Source organism: Balaenoptera physalus (assembly GCF_965194825.1).
Source record: "Balaenoptera physalus genome assembly, chromosome: 8".
NCBI lineage: Eukaryota > Metazoa > Chordata > Mammalia > Artiodactyla > Balaenopteridae > Balaenoptera > Balaenoptera physalus.
Window position 1 is genome coordinate 49,241,243 of NC_138887.1, and position 19,306 is coordinate 49,260,548.

A 19,306-nucleotide genomic window follows, 5' to 3' on the forward strand; every position below is an offset into this window, starting at 1 on the left:
CAATATTTTCAACAAGGAAGCCTCTATCTTTTGTAGCTGTTGCCCTAAGGAAATGAAGGATTTGTTCACTGAAGACTTGCATATGCACATAGTACTCTGATGTGGATATTTATTCTAATGATGCAGTTTTACAGAGCTGGGAAAACCAACAAGTACCTAGGAAGGACAAAAGATTGGAAGATATTGCCTGTCTTCAGCCTCAGGCAGCTTTCCCTCTTTCATTTATTTCTCACATTATTGCCCGTGGCTCTGACGTGATGCTTGCAGATTGCTTTATTAGCACCCTGGCAGGTCATTTGTCAGATCCTGAAATCTTGAGCTTATTTACAGCAGCAGTACAGAGTATGAAACACAGTGCTGTAGAGAACTTAGGTCAAAGAAAGGCTTTGGGACTCCGCTAAAATCTGGTTTCCTTCACTGGCCCTTTCTAGCTGTCTGGCCTTGGCAAGTCACCTAAGCTTATCTCCAAAATAGAGATTCTCATACTACTCAGAGCTGTTGCAGATTAAATGGCATATTTGTAAAGCACTTTCTATAGTGCCTAGTATATAAACACCTAGTAGATGGTGGTTGGTACAACCAGTCTGCTTGTAGGAGATGCTGAGGCATCTTTTCCTCATTTGCTTTGCATTTTCTAGTTTAATGATCAGCTGCCTCCCTGGAGAAATTGAAGCCCCAGAACTAGATGAAGACCTCATCCACCTCTCTGCTTCTATTAACACTATAGAGCTTCCCAAATGGATGGATTTTTTAATTCGTTCATCTTTTTAAAAATCTAAATTCATATAGGGAAGATGTAAGTATATAGGATTAAACGTGCTGTAACAAATTCTAAAGCTTCTAAATTACAAACAAGTGTCTCAATGAATGGCCTCATTTCAAGAAGTAATTGAAAAATTTCAAGAAATAATATGGCAAGTTCCTGGGACCTCACTATAATTAGACCTGATGTTTACTGGGTTTCCACACACTGAATCCTTGATTGATAATTCTGAGAGAAATACAGGCTAATTTATTGAGGGAAAAATAAACTATTCAGGTTTTAAATTAATGAGAAGTAAGATTTTAATCCAAAGGTAAAAAAAATTACTTGATGTCCATTTCTCATCCCCATCCTATGGTAATAAGAACCTTCAAAAGAACGATAATGCCAGTCTCCCAAGACAAGGTGAAAAAAGACACTGTAACAAAATGACAGAGCCAAAAACACACTGAATGAAAGGCAAGTCACACATGTGGAGAAGAAATTTGCAATACATACACCTAACAAAGGACACACATCTGAAATAAAAGAGTTCTTACAAATCAGTAAGAAAAAGATTGACAACCCAATTAGAAATTGGGCAAGCACGTGGAACAGGTACTTCACATGGAAGTGTATCCAAATGGCCATAAGCGTATGAAAAAATGCTCAGTGTTATTCTTTAACTGAGGAATGCAAAGTTAAAACCACAAAGAAATACCATTACTCCTAACAAGACCCCAAGAAGCAGGAGCAAGTGGAACTCATACACACTGCTGGTGGGAGTCTGTATGAGTGGTTGTACCACTTTGGAAAACTGGGAGTATCTACTGAAGCTGAACATTATACCCTTTGATCCAACAATTCCACTTCTGGGTATAAAGGAATGAGTGTTATGAGCAGATAGCTTTGGGAGTTACCTTTGTCTGCTGACAAAAGACTATACAAGAATGTTCACGGCTGTGACAGTCATTGTAGTGAAAAGCTGCAAAGAACCCGAACACCCATCCCCTACAGAAGGAGCAAATTAAGAATTTTATGTATATAAATAAAGAATTATATAGTAGAATACTAAACAAAAATGAACCATTGGTCCATGCGGCGACACGGATGAATCTCACAAATCTCACAATGAAATGTGGAGTGAAAGGAGCCAGACATAAATTAGTACCTCCTGTAAGACTGCATGTATTTGAAGTTCAAACACTGGGAAATCTATCTAGTCTGTGGCGACAGAGGTAAGGAGAGTGGGTACCTTTGGCCTGGGGCGGAGAGGGTACTGATCAGTAAGGGGCAGGAGTAGCCTTTTGGAGTGCTGGAAATGTTCTGTATTTTGATCCAGGTGGTGGTTATGTGTACACAAAGGTAAACTTGATTAGCTGTGCACTTAGGATTAGTGTGCTTTATATATAGTATAACTCAATAGAAGAGAAAGAATGACCCTCTACCTTGTCTTCTGTGGACTGTCCCAGCTCTCCACCGCTGAGTGCATTCCTGGGCTGCATCTCCAGCAAAGCTCTGAAGAGCGTGTTGGATGTGACTGTCAGGAATTCTGTTTCAGCATCTGGGTGGAGGCCATACAGTGCCGGGCTTTCCGGAGGAAGCATCTCGTCTATGTACTGGTGGTAGCCTGAGTAATCCAGATTGGGTGGGGCAGCAAATCCTGGTGCCAGCATCAGTTCATCATCGACCTTCAACCACAAAGGAAAAGTCAATTATTCCAAATCTAAGTGGACGTCAATCTTCACTTCCTAAACACCTTGAGAACACTCTGGTGAGATGGTCCCAGCACAATGCTGGATAGATAGCAAGCTCTCTTAAGATGTCTCTCGACCCTCTTGTAATCAATCACTCTGCTCTGTGTACGGTACCACGCTGACCTCCGGGTAGGAGTCCAAGGAACACACATGAATCCCATCCTTAAGAAGACCTGGTTTGCGGTTTGCCTGGGGTAACGCGATACATGCACACAAAGGGAACAGACAGGTGCTGCGCCATCTACTGTGTATTGGTCGCCCTGTTGCATGCTTGAAGTCACTGATTCTCCCAAATATCCCCATTTTGCAGAGAGAAATTGAGATTCAGAGTAACTTGCCTGGGCATATGTTTGATTTTAATCTTAATTCTGAACTCATTTTAGCATGACTTAATAGTACTTTCTGCAATACTACTTCAAACTGTTTTATATATAATGCACGTAGATTTTGTAAACGTACATAATTATATGTGCCTATCTTAAAAAATACGTGGGAGTGTGTGTAACTAACATGTTACAGGGCAGTATACACTAAAAGTCAAATCAGTGCTACCTCCCCGTGACTTGGAGCTTCTCAGGGCAGAGTCTGTGTAGCCCATCTCAAGATCTGTAGACCCTGGGGCAACTGCTAGCACATGCTGGTGCTCAGTCCATGGTTGCCTAATGAGTGAGCGGCTGCAGTTATCAGGCATTAATCACACCCATCCACTTCATTCAGGCCGGGGAGAAGGGTAGACATTCCACCTGGAAGAATGTTCTCAGCCAAGGCAATCCGAGCAGAAATACCAGAGCTTCTAAATGTTAGAACGTAGTACTTCAAAATGTAACAAAACAATTGATGGGCCTCAGTCTCTGACCAGCTATAAACACAGTCAATCAAGCGCTTATACTTTTCTGGTTAACTCAGTGTAATCTCAGATTTTTTACCCCCTGATTCTTCTTTAGTTCCCAGGGGACCGTTATACTTTTGTTTAATTTTCCCAGCCTCTCTTGCTGTAAATTCTGTCTACATGCACTTAAATGTACAGGGAATGCTAGTTTTTAAAAACCATCACCTAACGTAGCTATTTTATGCCTAGAGTTCTAAAATCATTTTCTGAAAATGGGGTTTATCTCTGTAATTGTGTATGTTCATGCTATCTGGTCCCCTCACTATCACCTGGAGACAAAGTGACTATTCATTAATTCATTCAATCGTATGAACTGATCACCTAGTATACCCCAATAAGCCGTGGAAGTATAAGAGATTCATATAACCTAGTTCTCAAGGAGCTCAGTCTAATGGAGACAAAATAAGCGCGATTTTCTACACAATCATGTCATCTGTGAGTAGTGGCAGTTTGTTCCTTCCTTCTCAAACCTGCAACCCCTGATTGCCTAGGGAGCCCATGTCCTTAGGGGTGATGCTCAATTGCTCTCCTGAATTCCAAAAGGCACTTTAAATGTTAAAGTCAGAATTTCTATTTTTATTTTGTAGCAGAAGAATTTTCAAGTTATCCAGTCTTTCGTATTGCCAGAAACAGAGACCTGGACCCAATAAACATGAGAAGGAGCAATGCAGACTCTCTCGTGACCAATATCCATCAGCTGGGCTTGTTTTACTCATTTATTCACATTTTCTATCATTTCACATTCATATATCAAAATAATCAAAATTAAAATTTTACCCGACTCAGCGTGACCAAAACAAAACTGTGAAGGATTTAACCTCACCATTATTGGATAAATAAATTAGCCAAAATAAAAATGTGGGCACAAAATATGAATACTAAAACCAAAAGTTAGACTAAACATCTCCAAGCCAAAATTTATTCCCTACAAACAAGGACTTGGTTTTCCCTGTTAGTGCTCACTAGTTAAAAGAAAATTTAAGAGCCACAGTTAATTGTTATTCAATGCAGCCAAAGTTAAACAGAGTTTCAAGCAAAGAAAGTAACCAAAAAGTGGAACCACTTGGAACTTTCAAAATGCCTGGGGACTGGACATTTGTTTGAGTGCATATTCATAGAATGCTGGTGGGAGTGCAAATGGTCCATGCTTTCTGGAAAGACAATTAGGCAGTCTGTTTACAAATAAGTGAAGAGTGCCTCCCCCACGCTGGGCAATGAGCAAAGCAAAGGAAAACAGCAAAGTCAACAGGAAGGGCTAGATTTATAGCCAGACAGATCTGGTTCAGTTTCCCCCGGCTGAATGATTTGGTGGTCTTAAAAAAATGGCAGTTTATCTGAGTTTCAATCTCATCGGTAAAATGGGGATCCTAATAGCAACCTAAAGATTGTGGCCATGACAATTTAACGACAATGTATGCAAATAGCTAGGCACATAGCAGCCTTTTACAAAGGTTCGTTTTAGTCTTTCCTGTGCCCTAGAAACAGACATGATTATCTCAAGTACACCCTAATTTTCTAGAAGGAAAAACAAAACCTGAGAATGTCCTACTGTAAGTTCCTACTATGATGTCAAACAAGTGAAGCTTGATAAGCAAGGCTTAGTTCACACAGAGACTTCTGTTCTCTTTAAGAAATCTGTGAAGATGTCACCATACTCATGGAGCTCTGGGAATCCTGATTCTAAATCCAAGCCTTCTCCCATCCCACTGAGAGGCTTTTATGAAAAGCTGCTTCTTGCTGATGGGACCCTAACTCTGCACCGTGGCCACCTGCCTTGCCTTTGGGGGAGGGCTGTTTGATAAGGTTATTGTTACGCCTCGAAGAATCGGTAGTTCTAAATTAACATGTCTCCAAAGAAGACACACAAGTGACCAATAAGCACAGGAAAAGATGCTCAACATCATTAGTCTTCAGGGAAATGCAAAACAAAACTACAATGTGATACCACTTCACACCCACCGCGAGGCTGTGGAGAGAACGGAACCCACGTATATTGCCAGTGGGAATATAAAATGATGCAGCCACTTTGGAAAACAGTTTGGTGGTTCCTCAAAACATTAAACATAGAGTTACCATATGATCCAATAATTTCATTTCTATGTATATACCCAAAAGAAGTGGAAATGTATGTCCATGCAAACACATATATGAATATTTAAAGCAGCGTTATTCATAGTAGCCCCAAAGTGGAAACAACCCAAATATCCATCAACTGATGAACAGATAAATAAAATAGTGTATCGATACAATGGAATATTATTTGGCCCTTAAAAGGAATGAAGTACTGATACATGCTATAACATGGATGAGCCTCGAAAACATGCTAAGTGAAAGAGGTCAGACACAAAAGGCCCAATACTGTCTGATTCCATTTATATGAAATGTCCAGATTAGGCAAATCTATAGAGACAGAAAGATTAGTGGTCGCCTGGGGCTGGGGAGTGGGGCAGGTTGAGGAGGAGAGGATGGTGAGTGACTGCTACTGTGTACCCTAATTTCACAAATGAATAAACAGAGGCTCAGGTTCCGTGATGTATCTAAAATTGCACAGCAAACACAAGGGAGAACTGAATTTGAACCCGAGCTTTTTTTGTCATTTTGTTTGACTTCAAAGCCCAACTTTTAAGCTGTTAATATATTACAACTTTCAGGTGACCTGATACCTTATTTTCCAAAAGTAATTTACTGTATTACTTGTCTAGCATTGCCAAGTATGCACCTTACATGAGAGAAGAATATTAATTATAATTCCCTCACTTTGGCCAGGAGCCCTCCCAAGCACATTGCCGTTGGGGAACCCTCTCTAAATGCCGTGTCATTTACCCAACAAGAAGCTCATTCATCCTCCTAACAGGACAAAGCCACTGAAAGCATTCCAAGGTCTGACCACGTGCCCATGCAACCAAAGACACTAATTGCCAAATAAGTTAACCAATGTGAGGAGTGGCAAAAAGACATCCTGCAGATGCTGAAGTGTTAGCTTAAGTTCCTAATAACGTAAACAGCATGAGCAGGAAACATCTGTATGAGAACAAAATAACTGGGATTTTGCAGTCTCTGCCACCAAACCAGTCAGTGTTTTAACTTCCTCTGGTGAGTTGACACGGTAGCGCTTTCTGGTGAGGCTGCAAGACTGCAAATGAGCATCTCCATCCTGAAAACCTCACCAGAGCGGCATGGAAGGGCAGGTACCTAAATTTCTGAAGGGCTAATGCACACACCAGAGATGCCCCTCAGGTTGCATCATCTATATTTATTTTACAGTTATGTGAATGGAAGTTCAGGCTTGTGAAGGTTAATGGACTGTCTCGGTTGGCAACAGTAATTCACTCCTCATCCTCAGGCCAGAACCAGAGAGGGAAAAGCAGAGTGAGTCTGTCGCTCTGCCCCTTGACCTCCACCATCATTCAGAGAAATCAGCCTCTGTAAAGGTAGCACACCCGACCCTGTTTATCTTTCCCATCTCCATGGTAACCTGCTCCCAGACCTCTTCTGAGGAGTGACTTCCAATCGTGCTAAATTGAAAGTGTCTTTCTGACCCGTGAAACCTCGCTCATTAGAACTAAGGAAAGACCAGGAGACTCACAGTCAAAAGAAACAAATAATGGTCACATGGCAAGAAAGTCTTTTTTTTTTTTTCCTGCCTTGTCCCCAAATTGTTTAACATTATTAAAAGTAACAAAATATCTGTCCTCAATTTTCTATATGAGACTACAGTACACCATGTTTTCTAATACATGATTGTATTCTCAAAATGGACTTGAGGAAGGCATAATGCTTTTAGGAGATGAAGTTCTCAAGAAATTATAAACAGGAGGTTGCTCAAACTATTTTTTAAAAAAATACATGGCACTGCTCTAAACACAGTTGGTGTCTTGCCCAAGTGGGAGTAGAGATGGCACGGTGGAGGGTGCCTTGGGTTTCCAAGAAATAATCAGGCAATGGCCATGAACCTGGAAACCTTTAGAGAGAGGCATGAGAAAAGTATGCCACCACTTTCAGCTGCTTCAGTATGGAAAACAAGGACTGAGTGCTTTTTCCAGAAAACCCAGCACCAATCACAAATCATGTGGGTGTGTTGGTGTACACAGACATAGGGCTAGTAAGATGAGAAATGGGAAAAGGGTACCTGGCCTCTTTAAACTCCAGTACAAGGGGGCTCTGCCCCTTCCTCACAGAAGGAAGAACTGCCCTCTCACATCATCGCAGTTTTCTTGAGCACATATTTAGTTAGGAGTTAGTGATCAAAATTTAGAATACTCCATGGCTTCTGTGCCAGAGAAAAAACTATAGATTTCACTTACATCAGAGCCGCTGAATTGAAAATTGAAATCAATACATCTGGCTACAGTCCCTGCCTGGGATAACTGGGTGACCTGGGGCAAATCACCGTGACCCAGTCTCTTTGTCTATAAAATGGGGTGACAGTGTCAGTTCTGCGTACCTCACGGGGTTATCTCAGAGATCCAGTGAGTCTGTGCATGGGACAGTGCTTCATGTGGGCACAGAAACCACCTGCGGTGGTGGCAGGAAGGTGTCCTGCTAAAACACAGATTCGGATTCTATGGGTCTGAGATGGGGCCCAAGATCCTACACTTCTAACAAACTTCCAAACTCCCCGGAAGGTGGGCCAGAATATACTCACAAAAGGCCAAGAATCCTCAATAACATTCAAGAATTATTTACATAGTGAAATCAGTTTAAAAAATTCTTAGAGAAAGCAAACTATCACTTAAAATGATACAAACGAACTTATTTACAAAACAGAAACTGACTCACAGACTTAGAGAACGGACTTATGGTTACCAGGGGGGAAGGGTGGGCGGAAGGGATAGTTAGGGGATTGACATGCACACGCTGCCATATTTAAAATGGATAACCAACAAGGACCTACTGTATAGCACAGGGAACTCCTCTCAATATGATGTAACGACCTAAACGGGAAAAGAATTTTAAAAAGAATAGAAAACGTGTGTATGTATAACTGAATCACTGTGCTGTACACCTGAAACGAACACACCATTGTTAATCAACGCTACTCCAATATAAAATAAAAAGTTAAAAAAGAATCTTACTAGAACTTTCTCCTCTGTGAAATGACTTAAAAAATGTCTTACCAGAGAGGGATTCATGAATTCTTCTAAATACACCCGACACAGTTTGCGATCCCAGTCATCTGTGATGTGGCCCCCGTACATGATCTCACCAAAGAGGTAACGGAGGTCTTCCCATGGGACCTGGCGGGAGAGGGGAGGGGAATCATGCAAACGTTCACTTCCGGGTTCGGGGCACCTGCCTCCGAACAGTCAATCAGCAGCAAGTGCCTCTCTACAAGCCCCCACCAATAGGAGCATTTAAAAGAGGTTCAGGAATTGTCTGAATTGCCAGGATTGAACTGGCTGAGAATTCTTTTCAGTGTGTTTTAATACATTCAGTGAGCTCTTAATGAAGCTAAGCTTTCAATGAAGATTTTAAAGCAAACCGGATTACTCCTAGAACATGTCATGCAGTTAAGGTTTACACATTCAACACCTCATCTAAAAACCACAAGAGGGTGTTGGTTCATAGGACCTTTGAGGGATGACATTTTTATGATCTGATTTATACCAGGTTTTATGATCTAAATCAGGGAAAAGAAAGAAAAACCTATACAATTTGAATTTGGGCTGTTACTTAGAATTCCATCACCTTCCAAAAGTCCAGGCAAACCAAGCCGTTTGCCACAGATTGAGGGCTCGGTTTACGGCATAACTGGCCTCCATGACTGTTCCAAGTGCTGTAACTAATGACTGTAGTATGTTTTATTCAAGGAATCACCGTATCTCCTCTTTATCTGGCTTCGCAGGGTTTGAAGCCCCTCTTTGCTACCCTTTAGCTTCCTCTGGGTTTGCAAAACATGCCAGTTTGTGATGAAGCCTTTCTAGACAGAAACCTTTGTACCCTCGGGGGCAGTATACTGCCTTCCAACAGTTCAATAAAAACTTAATTATAGCCTTCATTTGTTGCATGATGTGACAGAACAAGTAAAATTGCTTCAACTATTCCAATGTACTTGCTACAACTTTAGTTGAATTTGAATAAATGAACCTCAAATACGTCTTTCTTTTAAGCCACTTTGATGTGAATGAAAAATTATAGTGGCTACACTGTACCATGCTCTCTCAACCATGCCATGGACTACCTCCCATAGAACAGAAATGGATGGGAAACAGAGACCTCTTAACTTTATTTCTCTGATCGCATTTAATTAATGCCTGCTATACATTATTATCTGATATACAGCTCCCTCAAGATTCTAATCAGCTAGGGATCTATTCTTCTCAATAATTGATTTTCTTCCCACAAATCTTGATCTTTGTTTTTTACATATTCTATTTTTTTTTTTTTTTTTGTAACCCTTCCCTTGGCACAGTGATACAGCCTGAAAAAAATGTGAACTTGTTGTTACTCAGTAGAGGTCTTCTTGGGCATGTCCCCCAAACTGTACCCCACAGGGTGGGAGAAAGGTACTGCTACAGAATAACAGTTTTTCTTCCTACTCCCTCTAGGCTTGGTAAAACCAAAGTCAGATGTTACATAGCCCCATCCCCAACCTTAAGTGTAAACAACCAAATGATGTTTTCAATTAAAGTCTTCCAACCTTGACATTCAAGAATTTCCATATGGTGAGACTTAACGAAATTCATATGGAAAAATATCGAAGTTCTTATAATAGTTAAATGTTGGCATTCCCTAAGACGTAATCTTTAGATCTCTCAATTATACTCTGTAACCTTGATGATCTCATCTAATCTCATGACTTGAAATATCATCTATCATCTGCCTACTTCCAAGTTTACACATATACCTTCCTGAAAAGGACATCTTGTACAACCAAACTATGTGGGCATGTCAGCTTAATTCCCAGATCTAACTAACTTGCTTCGTGATGTGATGTGTGGTGAATGACTTGGGTCAAGACATCTAAGACACAAGAGCGCGTGTTTAAAACCTAAAGCTGTCTTGATGCTGGAACACCCGTGGGAGAAGCAGCAGGACATAGCACGATTCAATCGGCCAACTGGTGTTGCCAAGCCTCGGGATGTGAGAGCCGGAGAGAAGCATGAGTCAATCCCTCTCTTGCTGCCCTTCATTCCTACCTCAACTGTGTACAGGGTCCAGCTGAAACAGGATAATATTCCTGGCCTCAGCCTCCTGGGACAGTAATGAAGGACTTGAATAAAAGTACTCAGTGGTCTATTTCATTTTCTGCCCAGAACTCTCCAGAACTATTACAATAGTCAATTCTACCTGCAACATTTTAAACAAAATGTGCTAAGATCAACACAAACTAGTATTTACTAGAACGGTCAAAATATGCTCAAAGTGAATTTCATAAATTTAAAAAAATGCTAGATATGGAATAGTGATCACGTACCATATTAAAGCCATTTATCTTGGATACAACTTATTCAAAATGTGTTCCTTGGGAGAACACACCCATGTTATATACAAAGTGTACATATTCAGATAGCAGTCAAACCATCTTCAAAGCTTGAGAAAACTTTGATAACAAAAATAACAATAATTACCAAAAGAACAAAAAAGAACCATTTATACATAGAAACATGGTTGAATGGTTTTAAAGGCCCTTTAATAGAAAGTGTGGCCTAAAGCACCATGCCTAGTTGGTTCTGACAAACATACCTCGATTTTAACAGATTTAACTTAATGGAAAAAGTTTCCCTTATGAGGACTAAGCCAGAAAATCCTTACAAATGATTCATCCTTTTTGAAATCCAGTCACTGAGTTTGTAAGAGTTTACACAAATGTTCTTGATGAAGCGTTCCCGTTCCCATCTGTAGAACACATTTTAGCTACGAAATAAAATCATTCATCTACCTTTAACTTCAAATCAAGGGGAACATTACTAAAAAAGTCACAACAAGGTGGCATCCTTAATACATAATAATGACATATGCAGGAAATGCACCATTATTTATACATGTGACGTGCTGTAAATTGCTTCCATCATCAGAACTAATTGTAGTGATTATTAATGCAGTGTTATGAACTGTCAGAATTGCTGTATGTAATTACATTTGTGCAAATGCTTCATTACCTGCCTAATGAATCTGGCATACATGCACATGTAAACCACTGTTTTTGTTAACATAATGAAGGACATTTTTTTTTTTTTTTGCACTAAGCTGCTGATGTAGAACTGGTTTGACCCATCTTATAAAGTTCGAGCATCCACTGTTGTAAAACCTCACACTTGGCAGAGGATGCATATGTAGTGTCAGCTATTTCAATAACAGCTTCGAAAGAGAAATTATGGTCCATTTTGATAGTGCCCAAAGACTGACAGATTCAGTACACTCCTCGGAAGAGGTTATCTGACCACTGGCACTTACGTTAGGGTTTGCCTCTAAGTAGTTGTAGAGGACGTTGGCACAGACGGTGAGGTCTCCAGAATTGAACGGATAGCTGCGGCTCCAGCCCTGGGGGCCAAACCTCAGTCTCCCAGCAACACAGGCATGGAAGTAGCACAGAGAGAAGAGGATGCTTTTAAACTCCTGCTCCTTGGAGCACACTTCAAGTGTATCCTGGGAGAAAAGAAAGAATGTTTGATCATCCGTCCGTATGGTTTCCAAGGGCAAGGGTCTGAGTTTTCAATCATCTTGCAGAGGACTTTGAGGGAGACCTAGGACAGAGGTAACGTGCAGTTTTAAGCTAGGAGAGAATAACAGGAGACTGGCATTTGCCAGTCTGTTGATTTAAGAGGAATGCTTTTATTTTGCTTCAATTATTCTTCTGTTTCACTAGAAAATGAGACAATTCATTTTGCCAGTGGTAATACTGCCTGACATCAATTTCCCCTGCAAAAATGTTCTTGTACAATCTGTTTGACAAAAGGCCATCATCTTAATTTCATCACTGTAGCAGAATATAAGTTAATGCCAATTCTCCATTCCTCCTGGTTCCATAGTAATACCGATTATCTGGGCACACAGCCACGCATCAAAAAACAATCTCCCAGCCCCTCTTGAAGCCAGATGTGCCATGTGACCAAGTTTTTGCCAACGGAGTTTGAGCAGAAGTGACGTATGCAACTTTCACATCACTTGCTTAAAGGGGAATTGCTTGGTCTGGTGGTTGTTCTCTTCCCTTTCCTGTGAGCTACAAATGATGATGATTGGACGACTTGGAAGCTGTGAGTTAGGTATGGTGGAGGCACCACAAGCTTGAGTGTGTGGCTGATCTCATGCACCAGAGCTGCCAATTGCGTGTGAGAGATTATCTTGTGTGAATCACTATAATTTTGTACTGTCCCTTGACTAATACAACCACCACGACAAACGGTTTTCTTCCAATGAACTGAAAATAAAATTCACTGTTGGAATGACAGAACAGCATATGGAAGATTGGAAAACATATGCCCTGTAGAGTAGATCTGTAAGATTTTTTTTTGCAAATGCAGAGGGAAACCTGGTATGCTACACTGATACGGTTATGGCCCCAAAAGCCATAAAATTAAAAGGGGAAAAACAGCCATCTGTGTCTTAAGGGTAGTACTTTACCCGTTCTCAAATCTGGCAGTCCTGTGAGGCAAACAAGGAAAAACTGAGGATGAGTCCTTCAGCTGATGGTGGGCAGCGGAGGAAGGTGAGGCCAAAAGAGCACCTTCCTGCCTTGTCCTCTACAACGGTCAAATTACACCCGGTCTACATTTAAATGGATCTGACAATGTGGGCATCTCTAATACAAAATATACTTAGCCCGTTTGGGGTGGGAGCTCAGATCTGGCCTCCCAGAGGCCTTTCAGTAAAAGTCTAAACCAAGCCCAGATTTGTTCTCTTGGTCCGGGACCAGAAGAGCATTTTAGTTTCTTTCTGTATCGCTTTCATCAGAATCCAGGGTTACCACCAAATATAGTTCTAGAATTGGCCAGGCCACATACAGTGCTGACTCAACTAAATCACTAGGTTATTCTAAATGACTAGGCCACTTCTAGGAAATTTACGGGGCTTAAAAATATACAATCATTACAAATAACTTTTCCACAACTAAACATCAAGTAAAAGGCAAGCTTGTGAAAGAAGAAAAGAGAAACCATATAATTGGCATTAATGTTGAAGGATATAAAAATACATTGCTTTTGAAAGGCAGAAATTTCTAGGAGACCAAATAGAAGTGACAAAATTTTATGATCTAACAAGTCACCTAACACCCTCCCTGAATTACATATAGTCCACAGAAAACCCAAGTACTACAGTTAGTACGTTCTTTCCATCTATATACTTCATATAACTGACCTAATTTTAGCCTCACTGCTAAAAAAACCAAAATCATAAGTCAATGCCCATTTCATTACGCTCTGATAATATAAATGACATTAGAAGAAAATGTGAATCAGGCATTCCTAAGAAAAATATGAGTCTACCTAACATTCTACATTTCAGGTCAACTGTATTTTTACAAAGCAAGTGATCAAGTGTTTGTATCAGAAAATATACAAACAGCATTGTGAACAGAGAACAGGCATCCACACACGCATAACAGTGTTGCATGCACACTGATGCCAATTTTACATGCACAATTACCATTATTTGTTTCTGCTGCAAATCTTACAGAACAAGAAATTTACATTCTTGCTTCAAAAATCTGGTTATCTGGGGATGAAGGGAGCCCAAACATTTATGACATCTTCTTCAAGAGGCAGCGCTACTGAGCTGAAAGAGGGTTAGGTAGACAGCATCCTAAAGAAAAGGTTCTTTACATCTCGGTCACTTACTGATCATATTTACATAAATATTCTAGAATGTTCAAGGTAATAAAGGATCAGTATTAAATGCACTTTGTTCGCTATGAATACACATGTCAAAATTTGAGGATAAATTCTGACTTGGGGAGAAGATTAAGAACACAGATTTAATTTGACTTGAAAATCAAAGCATGAAAAATGAAAATACCTAAACAGAACAGTTAACTTGTCTAGATTCCTTAGGTGCTTTTCTCATCTAAGAAGGGCAGCCAGGCAGCAGGAACAACTGGGACCCATTTACCTAACCCAAATGAGAACCCAGGTAGATAGCATTCATCACCCTCTGTCCACGTCACAGGCTTCAGCAAGATAGGGCCACGGCAGCGACACAGAACATCCAGGATGATACAAGGAGACTTGGGAAAGGAGGAGGTCTGTGATGGAGACCACTATCTGCCCGCCCTAAAGTGCCTTCCTGCTGACTTTTAGCTGGGCATACACTGCCCAAGGTAGATTTACTTTTCCAGCCTCTCTTGCAGCTAGGTAATGCAGTGTGAATTAGTTTGACCAATAAGTTGAAAGAAGTATTGTGTATTAACTTGCAGAATGAATCTTTACAAGAAAGCAAACATGTTCCCTTTGTCATCTTCTTTGTTCCTTCTCTCGTCCTACTTTCTGGAACACAGCTATGGGAGCTGCCACCCTCACTGCCACTTGGGACCACGGCAAGCCCATCCTAGAAATGGTGAAATGTAAGCAAACTGGGTTGATGACAACTTTGTGGTGACACAAAGGAGCTCTGAATGACCTAGCTCCTGAATTCTCAGTGGCAGAAATACCTTTTTTAACCTTGTTTAAGCCACTGTTGTTTTGTACTTCCTTCATAAATAGCCAGCCATAATTCTAACTGATAAAAGGGTTCTAGAAACCTACACACAGATAGCCAGGGAGCACAGGCTAGTACCCTTGAATTACATAATCTGAATAAAACCCACATTTTTTTCTAACATAATAACAGTTCAGCATTCATAAAAGACTCTTAAAATTTTTAGATTTCTTTAGAATCTTTTTTTTTAAACATCTTTATTGGCGTATAATTGCTTTACAATGGTGTGTTAGTTTCTGCTGTATAACAAAGTGAATCAGCTATATGTATACATATATCCCCACATCTCCTCCCTCTTGCATCTCCCTCCCACACTCCCTATCCCACCCCTCTAGGTGGTCACAAAGCTTTAAAATCTTAGGTTTCGGCTAAAATAGGTTTGATGGAAAGTTTATTTAGTGAATCACATTGATTAGCTTTGCTTTTGCTACTTATGAACAGATTTAATCTTAATATTTCAGAGGAGCCTTTCCAGTAGATAAGAAATATTCCCCCTGAAGTTCTTAAGACTTTTTTCAATAAATGTAACCAATTATTGTAAGGGGTTTTCCAAGTGGCAGTAAAAAAAAAACCCTGATACTTTCATAAATAAACTAGAACATGCTGTTCTTAACTGGGGAAGGAATTCATGCATAGGCTTTGGGGGATCTGGTCATCCCTATGATTGTATGCAACAATTTTTTTTAGTGCGCATTTCCCTGGGGAGAGTATCCATAGTTTCATCAGATTGTCAGAGAGGTGCTTACCAAAAAAAAGCTGAAGGACAATTAGGCTGAAGCCTATTTACTCATGAACTGCTCACTTTTCACAAATAAAGACAATTGTTCTGGGAAGTTGGATAAATCCTATTTAAATACGTCAAACTTCTCTTTTGTACTTACTTTGAGAGAGAGCTTGAGAATGTCACAAATGGCCAGGAATTATAAATTGAGGGATGATAAAATACATGCCTGTCTTAGTTCGCAAAAAAGGATATTTCAAACATGTAAGACTCAACAAGAGTTTTTGAGTGCCTTTTGTTTACACAGCCCATTGTGTAAACAGGCACAAACTACTCAATTATTGAATTGAGCAATTAATTGTATTCTTCAAAACTATATTCTTAGGTGGCCAATTATTTTAATGCCTTCATAATGTTGGTTTTCTCATCTTAGCCCAGAGGAACCTAGAGAAAAAGTTAAGCATGTGGGCATGTTTCATAGAGTGTAATAACATTTCTAACAGGAGGCTGATATTTATCACCAAATCATATGTGTTTCCTCTTTCGGGCTTATTCTACTTCTCCTAATAAGAATGCTGTTTACCAAGGATTTCTAAGAAATTAGAGGAAGGAATGGGAGCTCAGAGAAATAGCAACAAAGGAAGCTGACAGGCTTGATTATGACACAGACAGATGTGGTCATTTGAACAAGGAGACTAATGGTAATAGAACTATCATTAATTTATAAAGGTACTAATTTATTTGTTTTATTTTGGAAGGACATGAAAATATAAACATGAAGGCAGGATGGATATAATCTAAAAAGAAGGGCTGTACATTTACTAATATCAAAACCAGATCAAAATATTAAGTAGTATACTAAAACTCCTGCCACGTCATCATTATTGTCATCAATTCTTCATCAACGACGTCAATAAGAACAATGGCTTTTTCTCTTTCTATGGTTAGAGATACTAGTCTGCCATGTTTGTCTTCAATAAGCAAGCTCCTCAAAAAGTTACGTGGTTCATTCACTGTACACATGTGGCTGTGGTTTTAGGTCTCACAGTCTTGTGAGAAGACCCTGACTTCAGTGTCAGACCAGGCTGCTTCTGCTTTCTTACCTGATCAAAGTTGTCGAGAGCAGCATGCAAATTGGCCAGCATTCCTGTGGGGGGCTCATTAGTAATCTTGATGGAATTTTCCAGGAGTCCTGGAGGGATGACATGTTCATTTGGTGTAGGTGCAGACTCAGCACTCATGAAAACCCTGTAATCTCTGTGGCTTCCCTGGCTGAATCTTTCAAGGAGTTTCTCCAAGGTTCCGAGCCACTTGGCTACCAAATGGACATTCTGAAAAACAGCATGGTTTAGAATTCCTGTGAGACTGAAGTACATTACTTAAATTATAGGATTACAACGTTTTCCTGTATATGAATGAGTTGAAAACTCAGAGAACCACGATTTAAAGTTTCCTTTATTAGCGCATTAGGGAAAAAAATAAACCAAGACAGAATTGAACACTGAACACATCAAGTGCTCCAAATCACTACAGTCTGTCTTTGTAAAACAAAATCTCCTTCTAACACACTCACCTACTTCCAACATCCGCCAATCACTTCTGAGATGGAGTTCTTGATACTTTTCTTTGTTACAGTTCAAACTCAATTACTAAGACTTATCTGGGTTAGTTTAATCAAGTATAAAAACTAAAGGCTAGAAATGCACCTGATCCACTACTTCATTGTTACTGACGGAAATCTCCTCTACTCAAACTCCTACTCATTAGTATATGAAACAAACGTAAAAATATTTTAACAGTGACTTTGGAGTCAGGGAACAGAAAAATCTCCAAGTGAGCCATCGTTGTACACTGGCACTCTTTGGAATCCAGCCTGGGAACCATTCTTGAGGATACAGGCTTTGAGACTGGCTAGATTCTTGCGGCCATTTGTCCAAGGGTAGCAATGTTTGTGCAACATTTTTAGCCAATACACATATCTTGAAAACCACCCATTTTGCCCATGAAAAATGATTTTTTTTCCATTATATTAATTCACAAATCATCTGGTGTGCATCTGAGACAAAGATAGTGCCAGTCTGCTACCTTAGTAATAGCTTTCTCTGGAGTGTGGGTTTTTGATAAAACGCTAGCTAAATATCCTTAGAGGGGCTATCTCTGATCATAGTAATTGACCAGCGCAGAGTTTGGTTAGGAACTCATTAACATGTGCATACATATCATCTGCCTACGCTGACAGAATTTAATGTAAATTATAAACAATATAACAAGTTCCTATCATGCTGGGCTTCTCATTCTTCAAAGAATGCTTCTCTTTTAACTGCCAATCAAATGTATCCTAGAAACCTTCAGAAACTGCCAAAAAGCCTGGGATAGTCTCTCCTCTCCAATTATTCTATGTGTGGAGAGAAATAGTGAAAGTTACATTCTAAGTTACTGGCTTACCACTAAAAACAAAAATCAAAGGTCTAAAATAGATACCCAAAAGGAGATCCTTCACCAAATAAGGTCTTTTGAGACGTTTTTTAATGGTAAAACTTACAACTTGCATTTTTTTTTTGCGGGGGGAGGGTTGCGGGCAACGGGTAGCGCAGCATAGATATAAAAATAACAGAAACATTTTACTTTGACTACTATGTTCTCTTGAGGAGGACTGCACCCCTCCCAGTTTCTCTCCAGTCTGAGCCGCTGGATGCATGAGAACTTGCAAAGAACGTTCTCTTTTGTGGGGAGAGCTCAGCATCTACCCAACTGACCCAGCAACAACTGCTATCTCTGGAAAAACAAAACCTCCACTATTACCCATCCGACTCTGTGAGGCTCAGAAGGGACACACCATCCCAAGTCTCCATACTGAAGTCTCATCTAAGCAGTAGGTTTTACTCTCCCAGAAGGTTATATTCTTCTTGGACACTGGGCAGTTTCTTAGTGAATCCAATTTTATTTCAAGCAGAAATGCAAAATGCATCAACCCCAGATACTGGAGACATTAAGGAAGGCCAATGTCATATCTGCATGAGGGTGGCAGTGTGGGCTAGCGGAAAGAACGTCGCCTGCTGGCAGGCAGACTCTGCCACTTTCCTGCTGTGTGGCCGTGAGGCTCTCCAAACCACTCTGAGGCTCAGTTTTCTCACCTTTATAATGGGATGACAATACCTACCCTTGCAACTTTGCTGTGATGATTAGAGATAATGTATCCTACAAGTTGCCTAGTAAAGAGCCTGACATATAAATAAGAACCTTTGGGATCGCTGTGCTGCAAATCAAATGGCCATTTCCAGACTTGCTGAGACAGCTGGCGCGCCCTGCTGAGGAAGGAGTGAGCTTGGAGTTTGCTCGGCTCTTAGGTGCCCCCTAAAGCTTGCCTGGGCTCCACTGGTTCCTGGATTCTTGCTAGTGCAAACTAAAAAATGTCACTCGCCATCTGGTTCTATAAGAACGAAGTCACTAGCCACTGCGGTCGCTGACTTTCAACACACCCTGAAAGGAGTTCAGGGTGGAGATCAGGAATGAGGCACTCTGTGCTCTGGGAAAATCTGGTAGAACAGGCCTTCAGATACTTA

At 40.3% G+C, this 19,306-nt stretch overlaps 1 protein-coding gene across 1 annotated transcript in view; it reads right to left on the reverse strand.

Annotated features, from left to right (window-relative positions):
- Window positions 1–19,306, reverse strand: part of DNAH11 (dynein axonemal heavy chain 11) — a 312,569-nt gene that overhangs the window by 8,670 nt on the left and 284,593 nt on the right. Inside the window, exons 74-77 of the mRNA XM_082472819.1 lie at window positions 16,847–17,074; window positions 11,786–11,977; window positions 8,506–8,625; window positions 2,191–2,433 (exon numbers count right to left, since the gene is read on the reverse strand). Of these exons, the coding sequence (XP_082328945.1) occupies window positions 2,191–2,433; window positions 8,506–8,625; window positions 11,786–11,977; window positions 16,847–17,074 (783 nt within the window). The remainder of the gene's footprint in view (window positions 1–2,190; window positions 2,434–8,505; window positions 8,626–11,785; window positions 11,978–16,846; window positions 17,075–19,306) is intronic.